General features: G+C 45.5%; 2 protein-coding genes across 10 annotated transcripts; both read left to right on the top strand.

The window, feature by feature from the left end:
• The first annotated feature begins 870 nt into the window (after positions 1–870).
• On the top strand, positions 871–5,670 carry cxxc1b (CXXC finger protein 1b). 3 transcript variants are annotated; one of them, XM_035520622.2, is made up of 14 exons: positions 871–1,084; positions 1,634–1,749; positions 1,872–1,972; positions 2,148–2,275; positions 2,480–2,635; positions 2,726–2,860; positions 3,016–3,123; positions 3,213–3,391; positions 3,949–4,156; positions 4,257–4,367; positions 4,484–4,533; positions 4,638–4,734; positions 4,870–5,022; positions 5,301–5,670. In XM_035520622.2, exons 1-14 carry the CDS (start codon positions 1,082–1,084, stop codon positions 5,445–5,447), a joined length of 1,692 nt encoding a protein of 563 aa, XP_035376515.1. In that variant the 5' UTR covers positions 871–1,081; the 3' UTR covers positions 5,448–5,670. The 3 variants fall into 3 exon arrangements, with proteins under 3 accessions (XP_035376515.1, XP_026880996.2, XP_081561605.1); XM_027025195.3 differs by having other exon boundaries at positions 3,216–3,391; XM_081705479.1 differs by lacking the exon at positions 2,480–2,635.
• Positions 5,671–9,027: 3,357 nt separating this feature from the next.
• mbd1b (methyl-CpG binding domain protein 1b) lies at positions 9,028–15,380 on the top strand. 7 transcript variants are annotated; one of them, XM_027025017.3, is made up of 18 exons: positions 9,028–9,148; positions 9,789–10,168; positions 10,313–10,450; positions 10,570–10,699; positions 10,834–11,162; positions 11,284–11,366; positions 11,877–11,908; positions 12,013–12,156; positions 12,287–12,337; positions 12,475–12,528; positions 12,639–12,668; positions 12,768–12,818; positions 13,080–13,241; positions 13,472–13,654; positions 13,765–13,830; positions 13,975–14,058; positions 14,353–14,526; positions 14,903–15,380. In XM_027025017.3, exons 2-18 carry the CDS (start codon positions 9,828–9,830, stop codon positions 15,368–15,370), a joined length of 2,520 nt encoding a protein of 839 aa, XP_026880818.2. In that variant the 5' UTR covers positions 9,028–9,148; positions 9,789–9,827; the 3' UTR covers positions 15,371–15,380. The 7 variants fall into 7 exon arrangements, with proteins under 7 accessions (XP_026880818.2, XP_026880836.2, XP_026880810.2 ...); XM_027025035.3 differs by having other exon boundaries at positions 9,075–9,148; positions 9,792–10,168; XM_027025009.3 differs by having other exon boundaries at positions 9,132–9,261.
• The last annotated feature ends 4 nt before the right edge of the window (positions 15,381–15,384 follow it).

Here is a 15,384-nt window from a genome sequence, read left to right on the forward strand (position 1 = left end):
GCAGATATTAATCTATTATTAATCTGTTCCATTTAGCAAACATATTCACAATAGGTCACATGGATGCAAAGAGGAACACCAATGAATAAAGAGGGTAATAAATCTCAACAGTAAGCGAATAGCCAGTCTTCGTTTATTTCAGCCTTCGCGTTTTTGAGAAAATGCAAAGCACTTTTAAAAAGTCTGCAAAATTCACAAAAGCTTTGTTTTGAAACGAAAAGTCTATTAAAGTCTATTCACGCTTGACATTGTTCATAGGTTCAAAAATTAAACGAGGAAAATATCCTAAATGTATGTATCCTATATTATATCAAAATAGGTATGAACATTTTCAGTAATCAAATACGCGTTTATCATGATTAATGACCAGATTTAAATTAACGTTAATTGCGACTCAGTTTTCTGTTGTGGTCTACTGTTCTAAAATGCAATATCCTATAGAAATTAACGTATCCCTCTGGAAAGGCAAAAGCTAATGAACTCATTTTGGTTTCTGTCTTCAAAAACTGTGAAGTGGAATTCCTATTGTCGTTAATTAAAATAATGAAAAACTAACCTTGAAAAGATGTTTCATATTTTTCTCAAGCGGCCGCTGTTTCCTTTCTTACTGCTAGAGTGAGCTCTTATCTTTTAGCTACAGAAGTTTGCCTTAGCCTACTCCCCGTAATTAAATGCAGGTCTTTTTAAACATTTTGCTCGGGGCGATTTTGTTTGATGTAGAACAACAGAATAAAATCTGAGTAACTATGATTATCAACCTAGGAATAATTTTATTATGTCAGTAATTTGGTAAGTTATGTTACATTTTGGCGGGGGAAAATGATTTGACAAACGTGGGACTTTTATTATGAACAACCAACCTTGACCACCAATGAAAACAGGCACCAAAGTTCTAGCTCGTGCGTTAGCTAGCTGGCTATCTTACCCGCCCTGGTGTGAAATCGCCCTTTTAAACTCCTCAGTAGCTTAATTATCTCTGCATTTCGAACTTAACGTTATATTAAGTTAGGGACCGCTGTCAACAGCCAGTCGTTTAACCATTTAAGCTAGTTAGCGAGCTAGCTGGTCACAAAGAGAGTCAATGGTAAGTTTGTTCGCTAACGCTAAGTTACCTGGCTAACATATCTAGCTGTTAGTGTCCTCCAAATATTACCTGTCTGGCTTGTCAGTAAGTTATACTTTTTAGGCCACTAATTATGTCTATGTAATTACATAGTCTAGAATAACTCGTCGTTTTCTGTTCACTCAGGTAGCAAACTTGGCTATCTTGCTAACTGGCTTGCTGAACTATGTGGATATTTGTTTCCGATGTAAGCGAGACTTAGCTGTCCGGCTAACAGACATTTTAACCTAAAAGTAGTAATCAGTAATAACCAACTAGGATATGGCGCATTCATGATCGTGTTGTCTCTGGCCTGTGCGTTGTCTTAGCTAGCTTGCTAGTTGTTACGCCTTGGAATTAAACCGGCGGCTCCTGCAAGAGAGTTTTCAGGTTTCGTAAGACAGAGAGACGAAACGAGTTCGTTGACTACTTTGTGGATATGTGTTTATTAATGCTACAGTTCGAAATAGGGCTGTGTGAGACAATACAAATCCTCCGCCGTGTGTAATGGTCTTGTCTTTTTCACCAAAGGACAGCGAAATGTCTGATATGGACCAGCCTCCTACTGTGGACAACAGCTGCTTAGAAGAGGAGAATGCACCTCTCTACTGCATTTGTCGAAAACCGGACATCAACTGCTTCATGATGTAAGACTGGTGTACATTAAACATGGATGTAACTTGCATGCCTCTTTACAGATGCACTCCGATATTTGCAGCAGTTTGCATCACTAACTGACAACCATATGCCTGCGCTCTTGTGTGCACAGTGGTTGTGACAACTGTAACGAGTGGTTTCATGGCCGCTGTATAAATGTGACCGAGAAAATGGCCAAAGCTATCAGAGAGTGGTACTGTCAACATTGCCAAGGTGGGTGACCCTTCCCTACCCTCCGTTCATAATTTCAGTCTGAACAATAAGTCAGTAAGTGCTAATTTACCTGCAGGAAATGTTGCATGTGAAATAGTTGTAACCATGAGTGATTTGTCACTGTGTCTCTAAAAGCTCTAGAGAAAAGCTAATATAAGATCCTCTTGTCTCTCAGAAATAGATCCATCCCTTGAGATAAAATACCGGCCTAAGAAGACACGAGAGAAGGAGGCTGAACCGGAGAAGGGGGAAAAACGATCCAGTACTCCAGATTTCACACTTGAGAGGCGCCGTGGATCTAAAGTAAGTTTCCCAAACCTTAATGTTAAGCCTCCTGCATGCTTGTGCTGACCTGTTTTAATTCCTAACAAGGCTATTTCTCTGGCCTGTTCCCTAAATGTTTTTGCTTTATAAGTAAATTATTGAAGTAGTTATAAATCCAGGTAACAGCACCACAGAGAAAGAGGGCAAATAAGATGATATTTTACTGTTGTGGTGTAATGTTAGGTGAAGAGGTCTGCACGTATGTGTGGCGAGTGTGAACCGTGCCGGCGCACCGAGGACTGTGCTCAGTGTGACTTCTGCAAGGACATGAAAAAATTTGGGGGCCCAAACAAAATCCGTCAGAAATGTCGACTGCGTCAGTGTGTAGTTCGCGCGCGGGTAATCACCTCAGTTACACCTAGTGAGTCACTTACGTTAGATAGCTGTTTCTGTCAGCCAGTGATTTTCAGTTTAACGTGATCTCTGCAGAAAATGTTGCGTGTCCGAGATGCGGAGCTTTCCCTGCGTGAGAGGAGGGAGATGTCGTACAGAGACCGACGATACTTGGACGATTACGATGAGAATGAGATGGAGCTGTACCAGCACTACACGGATGCGAACATGGTATCACAGCTTAAACTTGTCGTGCTCAGGTGCAAGTGCTAAGCTTTATTTGCGTCTCACCCGTCAGTGCGCCAGTGACAGTCTACAGCTGGTTGGCTCTTCATTCTGTTTCATTTATGTCTGACCTAAGCTCACGGTTTTCCGTGCTTCTCTAGCCATGGGGCAGCGAAGACGAGGACGGCCCAGTTTACAGCCCAGCCCGGCGCAAAAAAGCCATAAAAGTCAAGCATGTTAAGCGGCGAGAAAAGAAGTTTGACAGAAAGGTATGTAAAAGCCGAGCCACGTCCCGCAGGGGACTGATTTAAAGCTGACCGATGCAGTCCCAGGAGTGACCGGTCCTGGCGTCCCACAGAAGGAATCCCGCCGTCACAGGCAGAAGCAGAAGCACAAAGAGCGCATGCGACACGGCGACCGGGCCGATGCCCACCACGGCAGCGATGTGCGCCAGTGCTTGGGTCCCAACTGCATCGACGCGGCACGCCCAAACTCCAAATACTGCTCCGAGGACTGTGGAATGAAACTTGCTGCCAAGTTCGTTCACACTGTCTTCTGATATATGTTTCTGCAAGTCGATCTGGATAAGTGCCTCAGCCAAATACTGTAAATGTATTCAGTCCTTGTAAATAATGGAAGAACTCTGCTGACTTGTTTTGTTAGTTTGCTAATTTATTTAGGTAGTCTTGACTCTACTAAAACTTTTTTGGGGGAGGTGAAGCAGTTTTAGATTTCAGAATACACCATCCCTGATCAGGGCTCTGTTTTTTTTTTACTTTTTATCTTTTTAATAATTAAAACAATTTACTCAAAGGAAGAAAAAATATTGGAATAATTTAAATGGTAGGACTAACAAGGTAATGTTTGGTCGATCTGATGTCTTTGTGGGGATTAAATGACCGTATTGTCGAATTTAGTCTTTTTACGCATGAGCAATTGACCCAGACTTAGTCAATTAAAAACACAGACAAGATCAGGTCTCCCCTAAAATGTACCTACCTGAACCTAATCCAAGACTTGAGCTCCACGAACAAAAGGAAATGGAAGTGGGGTTTTTTTTGTTTTTGTTTTGTTTTTTTGTATGTGCATTGCAGTCGGATCTATGAGATCCTGCCCCAGCGGATCCAGCAGTGGCAGCAGAGCCCGTGCGTGGCCGAGGAACTAGGCAGGAAGCAGCTGGAGCGAATCCGGCGGGAGCAGCAGGCGGCACGCCTGCGCCTGGCAGAGATGGAGCGCCGCTTCCACGAGCTGGAGGGCATCATCGCCAAGGCCAAGCAGCAGGTGGTGCAGCAGGACGAGGAGGTAAGGGCCGCCTACCCAGCTCCACACGAGCGCCCTGCTGTGAGCTGCCACTGCCACACTCCTTTTTTTTTTTTTTTTTGTGTGTGTGTTCCCTCTGCAGGTGAACGAAACAGAAAGTGAAGACACGGATCTGCAGATCTTCTGCGTGTCCTGCAGTCACCCGATTAACCCCAAGGTGGCGCTCAGACACATGGAAAGGTGTTATGCTAAGGTGAGCTTTTGTTTGCAGGCGTCGTTATTAAAAGTGTTCTGTGTCGTGTAACATGCCTCATCTACTTTCTTTTTGTTTCTCTCCCTTTTCCCACACTTTTTAAATTTTATGGGCAGTATGAGAGCCAGACATCTTTTGGTTCCGTTTTTCCAACACGAATAGAAGGGTGAGAGGATCTCTTAAATTTAAACAAGCATGTTTAATTTACTTGTACGCATTCATTCATTGTTATTAATTTTCCTCTAATTATTTACACAATTGTATTCCCAGGGCAACAAGACTCTTCTGCGATGTGTATAACCCCCAGAGTAAAACTTATTGTAAGAGGCTTCAAGTCTTGTGTCCAGAACACTCTAGAGACCCCAAGGTGAGAAACTCTTCCCCATAAACTTAAACACCGGCTTCGTTACTTTTTTTTTTTTTTTTTTTTTTTTTTTAAAGAATCTAAACAATTGACATGGTGAGTAAGCCTGCTGTTTTCTCTCTTGTTCTCACGCTGCAGGTTCCGGTAGACGAGGTGTGTGGGTGTCCTCTAGTGCGGAACGTCTTTGAGCCGACAGGAGAGTTCTGCAGGGTGGCCAAGCGCAAATGCAACAGGCACTATTGCTGGGAGAAGCTCCGCCGGGCCGAGGTCGATCTGGAGCGCGTCCGAGTGGTGCGTCACATGGGCATGTTTGTGTTAAAGCAGATGTTTACCTGTTTTTTTGAGCTACTGCTGTTCTTCAGGGATCGGTCTAGATTAAATTTGGCTTCTGGACGACCACAGTATTGAAGATTTGAGCACTTTTCCTACACTTGTATGCCTAATTTCAGTTCTTTTCTGATCAGCTCAAAGTTTCGGGTCCTGCAGAACTAGACTGACAGTGTTTTAGACTTTAAAACTAAACTTTTAAAATTCATACTGGTTTCTTCCTGTCTGTTTTTCTGTAACAGTGGTACAAGCTGGATGAGTTGTTTGAACAGGAGCGCAATGTAAGGACAGCGATGACGAACAGAGCAGGACTGCTGGCCCTCATGTTGCACCAGACCATTCAGCACGATCCACTGACCACAGACCTGCGAACCAACAAGGACAGATAGCCATGCCTCCCAACAAGGACAGACGGCCACAGCCATTCCCTCCTCCCTCCCGGCAAGGACAGTTAGCAATCCCTCCCTCCCCACCTCCCAAGAAGGACAGACATCCTCTCTACTGGTTTCTGTATTGTAAATATTTGCAGACATCTGTTGGCTTTGTGCAGTGTTTTGTTAACGTCTTTGTCTAAAATTGGGCAGATTTGATTTTACTAAAAATTTTTTTTTTTGCAATTTGTAGATCTCATTATTCACCTTATTGGACCAGATTATTATCTTTTATTGTTTCAATATAGTAAGTAATTTAAACAAACGACAGAGGGTAGATGAACTAATGAAAGTAATAATAATAGAACAGTCTTGTAATGGTACCATCATGGTTACCTCTGGTCGCAGTCCTGATGTTTTGTAGGTGCATGACTGGAACCCTAAACCAGGTGTACCCTCCTTCGGGTATTGCAGATTCTCGGTTCCTCCCCTGCAGCTCTCGCCTCCTCCAGAACGAAGCATTGCTTTCCTTTCCTCTGATGGCGTCTGTTGGGGAGTTGGGAAGGATCCTAGCCCAGCTCGGCTTCCTGTGGCGCAGCCTTGCCTCTGCTTCCTGGATGACCTCCTCAATCCTCCACTTGCCCGTTCTCGCTTGAATCGCTGCTCCAGCCACCTTCAGAGCACTCGGTTTTCTGTACTGTACCACTTGTCTCACTCATTTTACCTTACATTTTTCCTCCAAGGACCCACTGTACCAGTTTTTTGTGCCCCTGAAGCCTGGAAATGATCCTGTGCTGTCTGTGAGGTCCTCTATATATGCCCTGAATGGTAGATTTGATTCTTGGCTGTGCACAGCAGGGTTAGGGAGCTATTGAGGCTACGGAGAAAATTACGACTGAGACTCCATGGCTCCCAGCTTTTGAGCCACAGTATCTTCTGGTAATTAAACACAAAGGATAGGTTTTAAACAGAATAGTCTTAAACAAAAATGATTATGGTGTTGTACTCCACCTCCGCATAATTGAAATCGTAATCCTGTACACTTGGACAGTGGGAGGATTGCTATGGTTAATGATGATCTTTCACTTAACCCAATACTGCATTATTTCTGTAAAGTCTTTTTAATAGTTGGTTCTAAATGTTTCAGGTTTTGCTACAGTTATTTCTATATGCTAAATGCCTGACTCAGATCAGTCTTGCGTCAATTAAAACAATTTGAAGATCTGCCCCATGGTACAGAATTATTAGAAGCTAATTCTGGATTGGGCCTCGGATTATGGATATGTTTCTCTTGATGCTGCTGAATTTCAGTGCAGCTTTTTAAAACTACCATCACACATGTTTTAATGCACAGACTTGAAAACACTCAGTTTTAGCAATTTATTGTTCTTACTTTAGAGACATGCTGTATATACAAATAACATTTGTATTCATTTTTTACATATGTATCCATTTGGACAGATTTATTAACAAAACTGCAAAAGCTGAGATCTAAAGTAACAGAAAGGCATGGATGACCAGAAATGTCCTACCTTTAAACTTAATTTCAGTAAGTTTGTTTGTTTTTTTAGATATTAAAGGAGCACTCATTTTTACTACCAAAAAGTACCAAACAATATTTATGGAAGTAATTCTTTTTACTTTTCTTTTCAATAAAGTGCAGCTGACATGTGATTAATAATTTAAGTCTTCAAATGAACCAGTTTATGCTCAATAGAGTGGGTCCCCTAGATAGAGGCAGCTATTAAGTGCAAAGTCATTCCTTGCAATGAAAATTAACTTAATCACAAAAATGAATGCATTTCAGGCCTGCCACAAAATGGCCTGTGAACATCATTTCAGTGATCTTCTCGTTAGCTGAGGAGAAATTATTAATGAGGACATGGCAGCTGATATCACTCTGTCATGCTGATTAGAAGAGCAGACTGGTTGCTTTAAAAGGGTGGTAGTGGTTGAAGTTTTCTTTTGTTAATCATGGTTACCTCTAGGGAAGTACAGTACAGTACAGTGCAGTGCTTGCTGAGGAATAGCATAAGGCAGGTGTGAGTGCATCTGCATGCACAGTGCTTGGTGTCAAGAAGGCCAGCAAAGAAACTACTTCTCTCCAAGAAAAACATCAAGGACAGACTGACATTCTGCAGGAAGCATAGGGATTGGACTGCAGAGGCCTGGGGTGAAGTTATTTTCTCTGATGAAGCCCCCTTTAGACTGGGACATCTGGACAAATGATTGTCTGGAGAAGAGGTGAATGCTACCATGAGTCCTACATCATGCCAACAGTGAGGCATCTTGAGACAATTGATGTGTGGGGTTGCTTCTCATCCAAGGGAGTGTGTTTGAGCAAACCTTTTTGCCCAAGAACACTGCCAGGAATATGGAATGGCATCAAAACATCCTCCAAGAGCAACTTGGTGATGAACAATGCTTTTTCCAGCATGATGGCACACCGTCACAATGCAAAAGTGATAACCAAGCAGCTCCGTGACCAAAACATTGAAGTGATGGGTCCATGGCTAGGAAACTCCCTGGATCTCAAGCCCATTGAGAACCTGTGGTGAATCCTCATAAAAGAGGGTGGATAAACAAAAACACAGAAACTGATCAACTCCAAGGACTGATTAGGCAAGAATGGGCTGTCATCAGTCAAGAAACTGATATTCAGCATTGCACAAGTCTTAAAGAAGGGTCACCACTGTAAATATTATCTTTGCTTAAACTGGATGTATTTGTCAATAAAAAGTTACTTATGAAATGCTTATTGTACTTCACTATACCATATGAACATCTGACACGGGGATCTTAACCCCCCCCACCCCAAAAAAAAACACACCAAAAAACCGAGGCTGTAAACTGTGAGAACCAAAATGTCTGTCTCAACATTTGGCCATGACTGTAGGGGTCAGTATATTGGATGTTTCATAATGTGAAGAATCCGGGGGGGACATTTCTCCTTGAATTATGCTCGAACAAGTTTGTAAATTATATCCTAGGTATAACATGGTCCCTGTCTTTGCTATACATTTTGGTAACGTTCACGTTTTGTAGTGACAACTTTAAACATATCTCTCTTCTGATTATCTTTTGTTTCTGTTCTGGCACGGGTGCCACAGGTGTTGTCATTGTGCTGCATGTGTTTACTATTTTAGAGGTTAATTCCATTCTTGTGTAAATAGCTGTGTCTTTTTAGAGCACCTATGATTGTCCAAAGGTTTCTACCAAACATTCTTGGTATATTTAAAAAATGTTGCGGACAAGGTAGGATTGTGCGGTCTACTCTCGTTTAGCTTAGTTGACTGCTCATTTAGAAAGTGGTCCGTTTTCTTCCTCTTTGAGATACAGCTAACGAGCCTGATTTCCATAAAAGAAAATCGATTATAATGTTCAACGAATAAATTATTTTAATGATTGTGTCGACGGATATACGACTGAGTTTGAGAACCGCTCGCACAGAAACACCTTTCTTTGGAGACTCAGGTTGTCAGATTCGCACTGAAATTTAAGAACCTACCTAAACAGAAAACCACGAGATCGGATATTGTGGCAACCTCAGAATGTAGATCCTAGACAACACACCAAACCAAAGTGTGCGAGTCGTGTGTCAGTACAGGGAGAATCGATAATATCGAGACGTGCGGTTGTCCCGTTCAGTGACGTAGCCTCGCTACGTCACCTGGTTCTTCCTCCGAGTTCAACGACAGTTTCCGTTTCCTGCCTATAAAGTAAGTATTTCTGAGTTATTGGTTATAATTTACGAAAGGCGAAGTCAAGCCAAACATAAGCGGGGGGAACCGTGATCTCGCAAATATAAGGCGTCGCGCCGGAATGCAAAGAGGTACTTCTCAGAACTTCTCAGGTTGTCGGTTGCTGCCTCATACGTTGGGCTAACAGTGCTATCTTAGCCTAGCCTAGCCTAGCCTAGCCTATCTTAGCTTAGCGGCTGGCTAGTCATACGCCTACTGGATAACATGGATCCAGTTAGCTAGTTAGCCGTTTTTCTGGCCATCTGCACATCTGCCCATCGTTAGCTAACGTTAGCAGGCTACATTGGTGATGTTAACTCACAAACATTTTGCATAGCTAGTTAACCTGCCCAGTTTTGTTGCAGTCATTTAGAGTTACGTTATTGGACCTAGCTAACCCACTGCAGTCAAGTTACAAAACAGTTCAACGTAGTAATAAATTACAGCTATTATAGCTATAGCTAGGTACCTACAACTTGAGTGAACTTGATGACTGTTAATTTTCTGTTAACGTTTCTTAAACGTTCAGCATTAGCTAGTAACAGTATTGATGAATACAAGCTCGAGAGGAGCTAAGAAGCATCATTGCATATTGTCAGTTTGAATTTTCGTGTTCAAGAAGTTCTAGGAAAGGAATTAAGGTGCAACAACTTCACACATGGAGAAAGAGGAAGGGGATGTTGAAACAACTCCTGAATCGCCGAGCATTGGGGAAGAACCTGTCAACCCCGAGGACAGGACGGACCACTCCGACAGCACAGAAACAGCGAATACTGCCGGAGACGACTATGGTGAGCGTGCCTTTAGTGAAACTGGAAATGAGCCTGTGACCAGGCTGGTGGAGCCTTCCGTGGACTGGTTGGAGCCTCTCGAGGAGGATTATGATGAAGATGACGATGACCAGAGCTGGGACCTGGACGGCAGCAGGGAAGCTGAATTGGACGGTCTGGCCAGGGACAGTGAGAGGAGTCACAGAGGAAGAGGCAGAGGTGCTGTGGGGTGCGTTAACACTTGCTGTACGTAGACACACTGGTTCAGGACTTAGAACGGTCCGGTTGCCATCGGCTATACAGGCACGTGCACGCTGTTAATAATAGTTGTTTAACAAAGGAAAAGGCCGATACAAGGCAAACTGTTTTTTAGGAGAAAGAGGAGACGACGTCAGTTTGCCTCAGATGAAGGCTGGGAGGACTGCCCTGCTCTGGGAGAGGGCTGGAAACGCAAGGTGGTGTTTCGTCGTTCTGGCATGAGCGTCGGACAGAGTGACGCCTACTACATGAGGCATGTCTGCTGAGCTTGGTCTGTGTTCAAAATGTTAGCGTGGTGTTTTCCCCGTGTGTCCGTCGTCTGTTTGTGTGTGGCTCTGTGTGCTGATCTCACCCAGACGTGTGTCTTTGCAGCCCTAAAGGTGAAAGGCTGAGGAGCAAGATTGAGCTGCTCAGGTTCATTAGGAACACTGTAGATCTTACAAACTTTGACTTCAAACTGGGGAAGTTTGTTGATGGTGAAATACCAAGGAGAGGTCCAAAGGTGAGGTGGCTCACGAGCTGGTGATGTATCGTGTCTGTTAAGCATGTGGGATACGTGTAAAGTTGGATCCAACAGTTTGAATGTAGCCATCTGGTGGTCTTTGCCTTACTAAGAGCAAGTTCCTCACCCTGTAGAGGAAGAAGCTGGGCCACTCTTCCCCAGCCGACGGCAGCTTCTCCTCCGAGTCCAGCTTTCACAACGAGGCCGCCGATGCTGGGGACAGGACGTACAGCCCCGGGCCTCTGTTCAGCCTGAATCCATCCTCCAGCCAAAACGAGCTCAGTGCCGGCCTCCCGAGCCCGGGCCCATCTCATCGGGATCCCAGCCATACCCGTGTGAGCCCATCCACAATCCCTAACAGGCACACCATCCCTTCTGAAGGAGGCCTGCTGTCTGGGACCTCCAAGGTGCCAGCTAGTTCAGAGGCCGACCCTCTGTATATCCCTCCCACAGCTGTCCTCGGGTATGTGTATGCCTCATGACTTCCTGTACGTGCTTTTGTCTTATTTGATTTTGTTTCTTTTGTGTCGGTTTTGGTACGATGGCAGTACTGGACATTCTCTGTTTGCGTTCTTTTTGTTTAGCATCTGCGTAAGGTGTAGAAACTCGTTTACAGGCGTGGAAGGACAGACCAGCTGTGAGAAATGCAGTAATGCATGCAATGCCAGTAAGTGATGGAGCAAAAAGTCCATTGTTAATTCTAATTGATTTATTTGATAAATAATTTTGTTTTCTTTTTAGCTGGGAAAATGAAGTAGAATCCATTATTGGCTAGGTAACTAGGTAACAGCTCTACCTGCTTTTGGTACCAGGTACCAAGCCTTCTCACTTATGGAAGCATAATTGATCAGAAAGCTGCACTGTTGCACCAGCTAATGTTCTCTGCGACGCGGCTGACGTAACGCACGATGAACTGTAATGACCGTTCTCTCTGACCAGTCGGTAGTCGGCAGTGATTTCATGTCACCTTTTGGGATTACCTTTAGCTCACTCGGAAGCCCAACTGAGGTGATGCCAAAAACAAAAAAAGTACCAGGTGCTATCACAACTTTTCCTGATAGAGAATCAAAAAAGGCCAGTAGAGTTGAGCCGGTACCGTTTGCGGGAAAAGGGCCAATAGCGTCATTTCGTGCTTGTTTAATGTTTATAACATTTTGTTTTGTCCCCTTTTGTTTAGCTAAAGATAACCGCAATATTGTCTTTAGAAAGGTGAGTAATGGGGGGTTTGTACCTTACGATCGATTTTAGAGAAGCATAAATTGCCATAACTGCCATAATAAGTTGGAGTTGACTCCGCCTCCTTTTTGGCCTAGTGGCTTCCCTGTGGGTTTTGCCGAGCCTGCCAGGTGACTGAGGACTGTGGCGCGTGTGCGAGCTGCAGACACAGCAAGCAGAACCCGGACTCCCGGCGACCCGTTAGGTGCCGCAGGCGGAAGTGCTTGTGCCCTTCTCTCAAGGTACGGCGAGAGAACAGAGGGGACGCAGTAGTGATCACACCGTCATATTTATGGATCTGCCTCTCTTGGTGCCTGAGCTTGGAATTATGTCTCGTTAATTACCTTATGGAGCCTAATGTATCTCTTTTAGAGAAGATCTGATGACGTGCCTTCTGTGACACAGTTCGGTTCAGCAGTGCATGTAAGTGTTGCTTTTCTAGTAGTACTCCACTGATATCTTGACGTCATGCGTGTTCTGCTTTTCGTAACGACAGTGCTGCCTTACAGACCTTTGTATGTCATCTATGTGAAACAAGCCCTTTTTCTCTTTCTCTTCAGAGACCAGAACGGCGCTTGTCAGAAAGATTAGTAGCTATTAACACCATTTCCAAGGTATGAAAAATATCCCCAATTCCTTAACTTTTAGAATGTTCTGATTTAAGGGTTAGTTCACGGGTCTTCTTAGTTCATCTATATTTCCTAAATTCTGTATTGACTTTTAGAAATCTGTGCCAGACTTTAAGGAATCCCAGGTAATGCTTACGAATAACTGAACCGATCCTATATAAAATGAGAGCTGTGAATTGAAATAGACACTGTATTCGTCATCCAATGGGACCTTTTTTCCACAGTACAGCGATTCAGATGACCAGTCGCCCTTCGACGACGGCAATGGCAACAAGGTAGGACTCTGCCTACACGTTTACTTGGAGTGTCTTTGGGCCACGTGCTGAAGGAGGGCTCTCGAGGATGAAAACGTGTCCAGGCTACAGGTCTCTGACCCAGTCAGCCGGGCCGACGTTAGAGTACGGTGGCAGTGCCGGGAGTGCTGGACTCCAACTTCAAAGTGACTATAAACTGCAGAGCAGTCAGTTAGGTGCAGGTCTCCTCTGACCGTGTGTGTGGGTGTGTGTGTGGGTGTGGGTGTGGGTGTGCGCACGCAGAGCTTACTGAAGAAGAGCCGCCGGTCGTGTGGCAGGTGTAAAGGCTGCGTGTCCAAGGCAGACTGTGGCGTCTGTGAGTCCTGCGTGGACAAGCCCAAGTTTGGCGGCAGCAATAAGAAGAGACAGAACTGCCGTCGTCGCCAGTGCAAAAGAGAAGCCCGAGTAGGACTCCTAGAAGCCTGTCACCTTACTAATCATCTCCCAGCGTTTCATCTTAAGAATAACGTTAATGGTGTTGATGTGGATATTGGCGGTGTGTTTCAATACAGAGGCTTCATAAATGTCGGGTCATATTTGTTTCACTAATACACATCAGTCATGTGAGTGTGTCCAGTGCTACTCCAGTCTGTCTGCTTTCCGAGTCGCGTCACACGCTGTTCCCTACTCCGTAGGCCTGGACGACACTCAGCAGGCCGCGGTTTACGTACAGCCGGAAGAAAATCTCCCGCCGGAGCCGAGACCACTGGGACTTTGAGTTCTCCGACAACGAGGCCGAGCAGGAGAGGAGGACGAAAGAGAGTGCCGTGTGCCACGTGGACCGAGGCAAGCAGGGCAGCTCGCATTACAACGGGCAGGTACGAGAGGACACGGCACCGTCACTTTAAAACGTAAAACGTTATGCAGTGGCGTTTTTTTATTCAGTGGTGATGCGCGTGAGATTTTATTCATTTTTTTACTGCTCCAGCCCAACCTGTCTTATGAAGCTGCCCAGAGTCACAGACCAAGCAGCACCAATCCAGCAAGAATTCAGGTTCAAGAACCCTCACACACACACAACTCCACAAATACAGACCCACACCACTGCAGGGTGTTCAGAGACCCGTCCAGCTGTCCACGTTGGTCTGCTTTGATCAGGCAGCACTGACTGTGCTCATGTTCCCCTATTTCCTTGAAGACGAGCCCCCAGGCGGACTTGGACGCGGTCGCAAGAAACGGCTTCCAAGCCAGACGAGACAAAACAAAAAGTCTTTCTGCCATTGTGAGTTGTGCATGTTTAGTGTAAAGTCTCTGAGCACAGGGGAAAACGAAGTACATTTATGGGATACCAGCAGTTCTGCCTTGTCATGTCATTAGTGTGGCATCTCAGGCTTAATATTAGTTTACCATGATGATATAAAAAAAGTAGTAATAATAATAAGTAGTAGTAATACTTTCCTAAGAGTCATTTTCCTACAGTAATTGATGAAATATATAATAGTGGTAACCTGGACAGTAAACAGTCCCATGACATTAATTATTTTAACTTCAAAGCTCTCCGTGTTTATCGGGGTAGGGGGCGGAGCCTGGCGCCAGCGCGCCTCTGCACGCGGAGCGGTCCGAGCGTGAGACGCAGGCCGTGAGCCGCGCTCAGGTGTGGCAGAGGAGAGAGGCTGCGGCGCCGTCTCGCCCCCCCGCCCAACGCCCCGCCGAGGAAGACGAGGGAGAGGAGGACCAGGATGGTCCCATGGTGAGTAGGAGCGTAGTTTGAGGAGCTGGGCTTCACGTTCATGACGGGCGCGTCAGCCATGCTGGGTGGAGTTATGGTGCGTCATTATGTCTGATGAAAAAACAAAAACTAAATATGACCCACGTGTGTGTGTGTGTGTGTGTGTGTGTGTGTACTGTGAATTATTGGCTCATTTAGTATGTAATAGCATATAATTGGATGAATTAGCAGTTAATGTTATTCTTCGGACATATCCATGGCGTCCGTGGCTTAGGTTTGATCGATGTGCGGTGTTGTCTTTCCATACGGTCTCCGCTTTGTTGGGAACATGGATCAATCATGCATTTTCCGTAAACATTTGCTCGTGTTCCGCATGCTTTGGGATTTGTGCTTGCAGATCACCCAGATCTTCAGCCTGGGGGGCAGATCCGGTGGCGTGGACCTGGAGCCTGGTCTGCTGCAGCTGCTGTCAGCCCTGCGTGGCGCCGTGCTGCCCGTGCTCTGGTGCGCAGTCCTGGCCGAGGGCCCCCGCCTGCAGCTCCTGCAGTGCTCCAAGCTGTCTTCCATGGCAGACACGGCCGTGCAGATCGAGCCCGGCTTCTGCTACCACGTCACCGTTCAGGGCCAGCCTCTGCTGCCCACGCACAGGATCTACTACGCCCACCCGACCCGGCTGACTTCGCCTGCGCAGGTCGCCGCCCTGCTGGAGGACCTGGAGAGGTACGCCGTGTGCCGGGGCTTGGAGCGGGAGCTCCCGGCTGGGCCTGGGCCCGTCATACTGGAGCGGGCGGCCACGTGCGATTTCCTTGTGCCACCGGAGGTGAAGTGCTGCACCATGTGTAAAAAGGCGCAGCAGAAACAGTGAGCCAGCAGATTGTG

The sequence above is a fragment of the Electrophorus electricus genome, chromosome 22 (assembly GCF_041902795.1).
Source record: "Electrophorus electricus isolate QZ-2024a chromosome 22, ASM4190279v1, whole genome shotgun sequence".
NCBI classification, from domain to species: domain Eukaryota; kingdom Metazoa; phylum Chordata; class Actinopteri; order Gymnotiformes; family Gymnotidae; genus Electrophorus; species Electrophorus electricus.

Excerpts from the sequence above, each read along its gene's own strand:
- cxxc1b (XM_035520622.2), top strand. Across the intron at positions 2,861-3,015 it reads ACTACACGGATGCGAACATG|CCATGGGGCAGCGAAGACGA; the intron begins GTATCACAGCTT and ends GTGCTTCTCTAG. Across the intron at positions 4,157-4,256 it reads TGGTGCAGCAGGACGAGGAG|GTGAACGAAACAGAAAGTGA; the intron begins GTAAGGGCCGCC and ends TTCCCTCTGCAG.
- mbd1b (XM_027025017.3), top strand. The coding sequence starts at position 9,828 with ATGGAGAAAGAGGAAGGGGATGTTGAAACAACTCCTGAATCGCCGAGC. Across the intron at positions 12,819-13,079 it reads ACGACGGCAATGGCAACAAG|AGCTTACTGAAGAAGAGCCG; the intron begins GTAGGACTCTGC and ends GTGCGCACGCAG. Across the intron at positions 13,831-13,974 it reads CCAATCCAGCAAGAATTCAG|ACGAGCCCCCAGGCGGACTT; the intron begins GTTCAAGAACCC and ends ATTTCCTTGAAG.